General features: G+C 43.1%; 1 protein-coding gene and 1 pseudogene across 1 annotated transcript; one reads left to right on the top strand and one right to left on the bottom strand.

Annotated features, from left to right (window-relative positions):
• Nucleotides 1-731: 731 nt before the first annotated feature.
• On the top strand, nt 732-4,282 carry LOC136539969 (uncharacterized; annotated as a pseudogene).
• Nucleotides 4,283-6,163: 1,881 nt separating this feature from the next.
• On the bottom strand, nt 6,164-7,109 carry LOC136539970 (L10-interacting MYB domain-containing protein-like). The gene is made up of 2 exons (XM_066531952.1): nt 6,804-7,109; nt 6,164-6,709 (listed from the first exon to the last, which is right to left on the bottom strand). The coding sequence occupies exons 1-2, from the start codon at nt 7,107-7,109 to the stop codon at nt 6,164-6,166; spliced, it is 852 nt and encodes a 283-aa protein (XP_066388049.1).
• Nucleotides 7,110-9,455: the final 2,346 nt, after the last annotated feature.

A 9,455-nucleotide genomic window follows, 5' to 3' on the forward strand; every position in this document is an offset into this window, starting at 1 on the left:
CTCCTAATTCACAATATTTTTTCATGTACTAGGTAAAATGTAAAGCCACATTAGTTAAACTGGTCAGTTGATGGTCGTTCATGACAATCAATCTTTTGAACCTTTTTAATTTAGATTATTATTAGTGCGGGATATTGGTGATTTTTTCTTCTTCTTTAGAGAGCCGTGGATGCGTCTTTGGTTGGACGACGAATTTGCTGGCGAATTTCTTTTGGGCGTGACATTTTTTTATCTTGATGAAACGGTGCTCTTTTCCTCTCTTGTTTGTAAAATGATATTTTCATGTCCCTAACTTAAAATAACTGCACATCATATTTTTCAAAAAGTTAAAACTTTTTAATGTAACAAAATATATATGAAGGTATTTATCTTTCTAATGCATAATAAATATTATTAGATCAATAGTAAATATATTATTTTATAATAAATGAAATATATGTGGGTAATATTTTTTGTAATTCTATAGGTTAAACTTAGAAAAGTTTGACTCATTAAAAACGAGATGTGTATTTATTTAAAATGGGAGTCTTAGCGAATTTGTCTCTGGCTGAAATCGCGAACCAAACAGGTTGAATGTTGAAATTGCGCAAAGTAAAACAGATCGAGCTTTCGTTACACGGAAACACAAAACAGACAAGAATTGATCTGAACCATTCAATTTAACTGACCCTAGGTCTCTGGTTCCTCTTCTTTTGTTTGCCTTTCCTTGGCGGAGACGGCGCCGGCGTCAAACAAATTACAACTCCACCCGCCCCGACGGCTCCACCGCCGGCGAAACCCTAAGCCATCCCTACGATTAACCGCCCATCGGACCTGCGGATGCAATGGGAGAGTGCGCGCCTACGGCGGCGGTCGCCACGACGTCGACGGCCAAGACGTCAGTGTGGTGGGACATCGACAAGTGCGCGGTGCCCCGCGGCCGCTGTGACCCGCACCGCATCGCCCACAACCTCATCGCCGCGCGGTACGTCGGCCCCGTCTCAATCGCTGCCTACGGCAACGCCGCCCGGGTGCCCCCGCCCGTCCTGGCAGCGCTCTCCGCCACCGGCATCTGCCTCAACCACGTCCCCGCCGGTACAGTACAAACTCTCCCCCTCTCCTGCTTTCAGCGCATTGCCGCCTAGTTGATTTCGCGCTGCTAATCGAATCCCTTTCACCTGACGAACGATTGGCAGGGAGCAAAGACACCAGTGAGAAGAGGATGCTTGTCGACATGTTGTTCGGGGCATTGGACAATCCTCCACCGGGCAACTACTTACTTATCTCAGGCGATCAGGATCTCTCTGATCTCCTTCACAGACTTAGGATGAAACGCTATGATATCTTGCTAGTACGACCTCCCAATGCATCATCTCAGGTGCTTGCTGCTGCAGCTAAGAAGGTCTGGCTCTGGGAAAACCTTACAGCAGGAGAGTTGCTGCTACCAGAGCCGCCATCTGCAAGAAGTGTGCTAGGTTGCAAGCTGCATCTGAATAGTTCAGATATCTTGAAGTGTTCACATATTAAGGTTCTTTTCGATTATGGTAAGAGTGATTGTAATGGAAAGGAAGGCAGTCAAATTAGAGTGAGAACTCTTCAAAAGTATGTTAAGAAGGCAAGTTATTCATCTACTACTGAAATTAGTCAAGATCGTGTAGTGCCAGCTGGTGGAGATTCTCGAAACTCGAAGTTCTACAGGAAGGACACTGAGTCAGGTTGACCATTATTCTGTTTCATCATTATCATCGTCAAGTCCTGACTCAACAAAACGTGCAAAAGCGAATACCTCAGTTCCACCGGAAAATCGTACTTTGTCCAACTTGTCCTCTCATAGACATGCCCTGTCTACTCATTCACACGCAGAAGCAACAACCCAGCCTGTCCTCGCTGATAAGCCTGGCATACCAACTGGGTGTTTGCCAAGAAATGCAACTCTTAATTTTGGTGCTAGTAATGGTCAATTTAATCAAATGTCTCAGCATTTCAGATACTCTGAAGCACAGAATAAGCTTCATTCTGAGTTTACAACAGGCAGTAATAAGGGAAAGACAGTCAATCGACATGGGCTGAAGCCACTTCAGATGTATGTAAAGAAGAAGACAAACATCACATTTGGTTCTGCTAACAAGCCGGTTGGTTAGGGGTTCCTGAATGTCCTGTAGGAATTGAGCTAGACCAAGCTTCTGTTTCAGCATCGCCTACTTCTACTCAGTCCCATTCATCAGCTCAAAGACCTATAGCTTCTGCTCATTTGCATCAAGTGAAAGCACCACATGAATCCATCCTTGGTAAGAAGCCTAGCACATCAGTTGAGTTGCATCAAGTGAAAGCGCCACATGAATCCATCCTTGGTGAGAAGCCTAGCACATCGGTTGAGTTAGTGAGAGTACCACATGAGTCCATCCTTAGTATAAGGCCTAGCACATCAGCTGAGCATGCATCAAGAAATGGGAAACATGATTCTGATGTTTGTGCTATCAATTATAATCCAACATGTCAGCAATTCAAATCTTCTGAAGCACAGAATAAGCTCCACTCTTGCTCTAATGTGGGTGACAGCAGTGGGAAGTTAGGAAATGAATACAAGACCAATAAAGAGCAACCCTATGCAAAAATGGATAAGTATTTTCACAGCTTCAGCAAGCAATGAAATAAATCCGTCTACTACAACTTTTGATAATTCTAACGGAAGTACTTCGAGATATCCAAGTCAATCTTTGTCAGCATCGTCAAGCTCTAAATCGCTTCAGAGTGCAAAGGTGAATGACTCAAATCTGTTGTTATCGGATCATATTCCTTTACTTACTGATAATTTGCATCAGGATGGAGCAACATCCATTTTTGGTAAGAAGAATAACACATCATTTCAGTGCACTGCCAAAAGTGGAACTTTTGTTTTTGGTGCTAGTAGTGGCAAGTACCATCAGACGTATCAGCAAGCCCAATCTTCTCTGCCATTAGAGCAACATAATTCAGGTACTAGTATAGTACATGGTCATTCCGACTCAATAAATTCGCATAGAGGCAGCACTGCTTTGCCATCAGTTGAGCATAATGGTGCTCCTTTTGCACAAACCCAAACATGGTCCAGTGGCTCAGCTTTTGAAGGTTTGGATGATATTTGCAATAGTTTTAGTAGACTGAATATTTCTGAATGCCCTCAAGGAACTACTGAGACCAGGCCTCAAGGTCCACCTACTAATGGTCCTTCAATGGGAATGCCAGATAATTCTGGACATCCTGTAGGTTTTCACGAGAGCAGATCATCTTTTCACTTGGATTCTAACTCCAGCTGCTATCTGAATCACTCTAGTGACCCTCAAAGTGGCCAACCTCCTTTCAGTGGCTATACTTGCACATTCGGGCACCAACCTAATATGTTCAGTGATATGCAAAGCTCTGAACACTCTGGAGATAAGCCAAGACATGAGCCTGAAGTAGGGAATAATATTGCAAGCTTTGGACATATTGAAGACTGAAAAGATATTCCCAACAGAAACAAGCATTGCAGACTGTATATGTTATGGAGAGCTGAATTTAAGAGGTTTTGATGTTAAGAAGCTCTTGAACTTGCCATTCGACATGACGCTGTCGTTATGAAGAAATTACTAAATGACATGCCATTATTTGTTGCAAAAGACGAGAGCCTCTGGAAATGTGTGAATGTAACAAATACCAAAGCAAAAAATCCCAGAGAGGAGCTAGAGACAGTTTATAAGTACATTTCATCCCCCGATGGCCACTCTGCAATGATGAATTCTCAGTCAAGGTCAGGATTTGTACCTTCTCTTGTGCTAATCATTTCATCATTTTATTCCGGAATGCCAGCAACATATTTGCGTTTCCTTTTCTGGTAGGTACCAAGCTGCAATGATCTTGAAGAGATCGTGCATGCAGCAGTATGCACTGGGCGACATTCTCCAGGTCCTGCGTATCGTTATCGTTCGAAAGAAATGGCTTGTGCCTCATTCTTCAGGCTGGCAGCCGCTGTCCTCAAACACAACAGCGGATACTGCAACTACTGATGCTGCAGGAAAAGTTAAATCTTCTTTTCCTGTGGTCATCTCAGGATAGATATCTTGATATGCACCGATGAGTGGCAGCCAGAAAAGATGAAATGATTAGTCATAATAGTGTTAAGTTTTCGGATAGGTTTGTGTGACAGTGATAGGTCAATCAAGGGAAGTGTATCAAAGCACGTGAATACCCTGCTGAATTTGCCCCAAATACTACCGGAGCAACGAATGTCCAGCATTTTTGCTATCTGCGTAGTAAGTACTATATTATTTTGAGAAGCGCAAGATAAAATACCAAAAAAGATCTCTTTGATGTGTCTCCTGAGTGGCTCTGGCACAATTGCGCCTGAGGTTGGATTGAACTTGGGTCTGTGCATCTCTTACTTGCGCTACAGAATGTCATCCTCTCGTATTCTTTGTTGCTGAACACGACGATGCTCGACTCCAAGGACCAAATTATGGCTAAGGTTCTGTTTGGTATGACTCTAACTCTGGGTAGAGCTGCTTCACTTAGAACTTCAGGTGGAGCCAGTTTTAGGTAGAGTTGAAGCTGTCTGATAGAGGTGTTTGGCTAGGAGGGTGTCCCTAGCTCCAGAAAAGAGGAGTTTGAGGGTAGATTGTCATTCTTGCTCCTGGTTCGACTTGAACTACTTCTCACAAATATGAAATGAAAGTACATGTAGTGAAGTCCAAAATAATAATAAATTACATGTCATTTGCCTAGAACCAAAATTACGAAATAAGTTCATAGTTCGAAAATAAGGTCGTTACAATAATCATTGCACTAGTTCTATGCTAGGGCGATGGATGTAGCCATACTATCATGAAATGTGTCCATAGTCACAAAGCTTGATTCCGAAGTTGATCCAGAGGCATGTTGAGACACGGCATACTTGTTGTACCTTTTCAGAATAGTAGGCATGTAGGTAGGATCTCTATCAAAATTAGCAAAGTCCACATCAACACTAGCATGTTCACGTATGAAATTGTATAGGACCATGGTAGCAGCAACAATCTTCTTTTGTGTGACCATTGAATAACCAGGCATCTTGTAAAGGATTTGCCATTTCATTTTTAATACTCCAAATGAGCGCTCAATAACATTACAAACAGATGAGTGTATACGATTGAACTTCTCTTTTGGAGTATTTGATTCCATACCTCGATGCCACTCAGGTAAGTGGTATCTTTCACCATTGTATGGAGCCAGGTACCCCGGATTAGGATAGCCCGCATCTACAACATAGTACTTGCCTACACATATGTAAATCAAGATAAGTTTGTGCATACAAATATGAACAAGAACATAAGGAAAAATATTTACCTTGAGGAGGATGTGGGAAGACATCTACATCTGCTTCCAATGCATGGTACAATACACTTGTGTCATGCAAATGACTCGGTTGACCCGTAGCCACATAAGTGAAGCGCATATAAAATCACAAACGACAAGCACATTTTGAGTTCTAATTCCAGTCTTACCAATATATCTCACTTGTTCTTCAGGTGATAAAGACACAAGAATATGGGTTCCATCGAGTGCACCAATGCAATCCTTAAAGTATGGATATGCTCTCTTGTCATTCCTAATTCTCTTGTGCACATTGTGAAAATTAGGATCTGTTGGTCTCAAGAAATGGTCTACTAATGGTTTCACCTGAGTGTTTGAATTTATTTTGTCCTCTTCTATTTGACTCACAACCACCACAAGTGAATAGGAAAATTGCCAGCATTTCATATGTATTCATGTGTTTCGATGGTTTTAATTCGTACCTCTCGACCAACACATCATTAAGATAATGAAAAATAACCGCATTCATCCTAAGCATTCGATGACACTCTCCTAGAGCGTTTATCGTCTCCAGCAGCCATCCCATTCCACTTTGTTGTGAAAACATAAACCTCGGCGACGCCTTGTCCATATACAAGTCATGATAACTTTGTGCTAGTTTAGCACTGGTCTCAACCATTTTTTTAAAAAAATCCCCATCATCACTAGAGTCATCAGACTCACTTGAAGACATCTGTGAACATTGACATAAACGAAATGTAAGATACAACTACCATACATAAATGAAGTGCAAGAAAATAAAATGTGGCATACATAAATGGCATCATAAGAAAATAAAATATGGCATACATAAATGACATCACTCTCACTGCAATTTCTACTTTTCATATTTGTCATTGTATTTCCTCCTAAGCCAATTGAACATAATCTCATTAGTAGGCAAGGTCATGAACATCTCCCTTTGCTCCTTCTTCACAAATAGTTCAGACGCAATGTAATGTTCATTGCTATCATAGCCGGCCCCACAAGCAATCACAACCTCCATCACTTCATCAATAGAATATTTTCCATGTCTCTTCAAAACATATTCATTGGCTGAACTTGTCATACTTGTTACTGCTTCTTGAATTAGGAGTGCATTACCAGACTTCGCCTTCTTGCCACTTCTTTCAACAGGCCTTGCCAATCTCTTGCCACTCACAGGTGGAGGAGAAATACCATTCTCCTCCTCTTGTGTTTCAGCAACAAAATCATCATCTTGTGACTCATCTTGTGTGTCATCAACATTTTCTATTGCTTCAACATTCACAACATGAGGAGACCAATTATCAATATCAACAGTAGTGATGTCAGCAAAACACTTAGCTAATTCATCTTCATTCTCAAGGCCCTTCTTTTTAAACTTTCCACAACCCGGAATGTCCTGAAATAAGCAAAACAACATAAATTGTTATAAGTATTACCAACAAAATTGACATATGCAAAACAAATATATCTAAATTTTTGAACCAACTTACAGCTCTAGCTTTTTTCCACCATTCATCATCCATAGCAATAGTCTTCTTTATAGGTTCCCAACCAGTCCCTATTTGCCTCAGCATTAGTTTCTTCCATGCCTTGAAATCTTCCTTCAACTTGTCCCATTTGTTCTTGATCTGACTCTTGGTAGCCACAATTCCAGTCCTATCTTTGAACCCTTTCTCAACCTCAGCACAACCAAGTGCATTCAAGTGTGTGTTTGGCCGATTTCCTTTTTCAACTTGTTCGGCAAACAACATACAGAGCACACGAGTGTTCTCCGAGTTCCAATTAATTTCAGGCATCTATCCAACTCACAAATTTTATATTAGAAGCCATTAATCTACTTCACTGAAATGATATTGTCCATATTTGTAGTACAGACAACAAATTTTGGATTGTAAAATATCTACTGTGAATCTAGGATTGTAGCATAGCACACAGTTCACTCCCACAAATTCAGCCTCTAATCATACTGTGAATCAATTTTTGAATCAAAACTAAAAAAATACCTTGTTCTGCGGCCGGCGGGGAATGTCGGTGCTGGTGACGGGCGCTTCCTGGGGCAGCCTCCACTAGGAGCGGCAGATCCGCGCGTCCCCCGTGCCGAGGAGGCTGCCGGGGTCCGCGGCCAGGGGTGGGGATGTCGGCGCTGGTGACGGGCGTGGCCGGCTTCGTCGGCACGCACTGCTCGCTCACGCTCGAATTGACGACTGCGGGGCTCGGATTGATGGCGGCCGGGAGGGACTAGGGCGACCGGGAGGGGCTCCGGCGTCCGGCGACGTGGGTGGATGGCGGCTGCCGATGTGGGTGGCGGCGGCCGAAACTCTAGCGGTGCCCGTGCTCGATAGAAGAAGCGAGTAGTCGGCGTTGGAGGAAACAAGCGCAGGACGGAGAAAAACAGGCGTGGGCGGAGTCTCGAGGAAAAGAATGAACCGTTTTTTTTGTGTAACTAGTGGTATTGGTGGGTAATTACACACCAACTCCACGAGGAGGTTCAAAAGAGGTGGTTCTGGAGTTACAAAAGGGGTGCTCTAAAACTCTACCCCCATTTGCACTATAGCTCTATGGAGTTGGCAGCTCCAAGGAGTTTTTGAGCTGGAGTGTATTGCTGAAATTTTTGCTAGAGTTCTGAAGCAGAGCCATGCCAAACATGTAATAAGTATGGCTTCGTCTTCTCGTCCGTCTTCAGATAGTGTCATGTGACTGTTACAACTATGTGCCAAGTAAAATACCTCAGCGGCACTTTTTTCAGTGATGCTAAATTCTTTGATGCATGTCGATGTTTTACCACCGATAGCCTGCCATGGGGGTACCCGGGGCAGTATGTTCGGGCTTCGGCGTATGCTGAACTCGATGGTTAACGCAAGAGACAGCCGATTTATCCTGGTTCAGGCCCTCGATCGTAGATCGAGTAATAACCTTACGTCCAGTCGGCCTTAGCCTTTGCGTTGGATTGATTGTCAAGTGTTGTGTCGTACATTTGTTCTCTTCTTGCCTCAGGAGCCCTGCCCTCCTTTATATAGTCAGGAGGCCAGAGTCTTGGTCGGTTTACAATGAGGTTTCCTAGTAGGATTACTTAATAGTTCTACTACTAAGATTACATGGAAAGAATCCTAGTTGGACTAGATCTTCTTTCTCCTTTGCGGGGTATCCTATGGGTCCCGCATCGACAAGCCCCCGAGCACTTCATGGTTGAGCTCTGAAAGTCTCGCTTTGCTCTTTCAAGTCTTGTTGAGTAGGAACAAAATGTCATCCGAGTGCTTTCTGGAGTGAAACCTTGTAGCGCTTCTTGGGATCTTCGAGTGGTGAGTGCTTTTTTGAAAAAAGTACATCCATCTGGTTGTAGCCCCCGAGCCTCTTGCTAATTGGAACAAGGAGCTGGAGGATCTTGTCTTGAAGTTGCTCTGATTGTTCGTTGAAGTTTTATGAAAAAGAACTCGAATATGGCTCGTTCCGGGTTCTTTTTGTCGTAATGTCTTGAAGTGGTCTGCGTTAAGTCTTTTGGTGACGTGCGCTTTTTCGAAGAAAAAGTGCACTCACTGAGTGTAGCCCCCGAGCCTCTTGCTATTTGGAACAAAAAGTTGGAGGGTCTTGATCCTTTATGTTGCTTTAAAATTTGTGTTCTGAAGTAGTTTCTGAGACTTGGATTATTTCATCATCCGAGTAGTTACGCGGCATGCGGCCTCCGAGCTTATGTCCGGGTTCTTTTTGGTTGGGTGCAATTTTTCGTAAAAATTACACTCACTGAGTGTAGCCCCCGAGCCTCTTGCTTTTGCTTTGCAAAAGTTGGAGGGTCCAGATTCTTGTCTTCAAAAAATTATGTGGTTATGTATCCTGCTTTCTCCGAGTTCTTCTCTTTTAGAAAAGAGGTTGGATGAAGAGTCTTGATGTGTCTTGTATTCTTGGTCCTTTGTCTTTGGTTCCGAGCCTCCGGGAGTGGTTGAAAATGAAGGCCGAGCTCCCTAGCTTAGTGTTGATTAAGCTATGATGTTGGCTGAGCCCCCGAGCGTATATCCGTGTTGTTTTGTTCAGGAGGAACTCGGATGCGAGGTCTTGGCGTATTCTTTTGATAGTCTGCTGTTGTCAGATGTAGTTGTGTGGTGGTGGTTGAGTGTAAATGCCTTTTGTTCACGGGTTGTACTGTGCTG

This window comes from Miscanthus floridulus, chromosome 2, assembly GCF_019320115.1.
Source record: "Miscanthus floridulus cultivar M001 chromosome 2, ASM1932011v1, whole genome shotgun sequence".
NCBI classification, from domain to species: domain Eukaryota; kingdom Viridiplantae; phylum Streptophyta; class Magnoliopsida; order Poales; family Poaceae; genus Miscanthus; species Miscanthus floridulus.

What these genes read in the sequence shown, in the direction of transcription:
- LOC136539970 (XM_066531952.1), bottom strand. Translation starts at nt 7,109, where the DNA reads ATGCCTGAAATTAATTGGAACTCGGAGAACACTCGTGTGCTCTGTATG. An exon ending in GGTGGAAAAAAGCTAGAGCT is followed by an intron (nt 6,710 to 6,803) that starts GTAAGTTGGTTC and finishes TGCTTATTTCAG; the next exon opens with GACATTCCGGGTTGTGGAAA.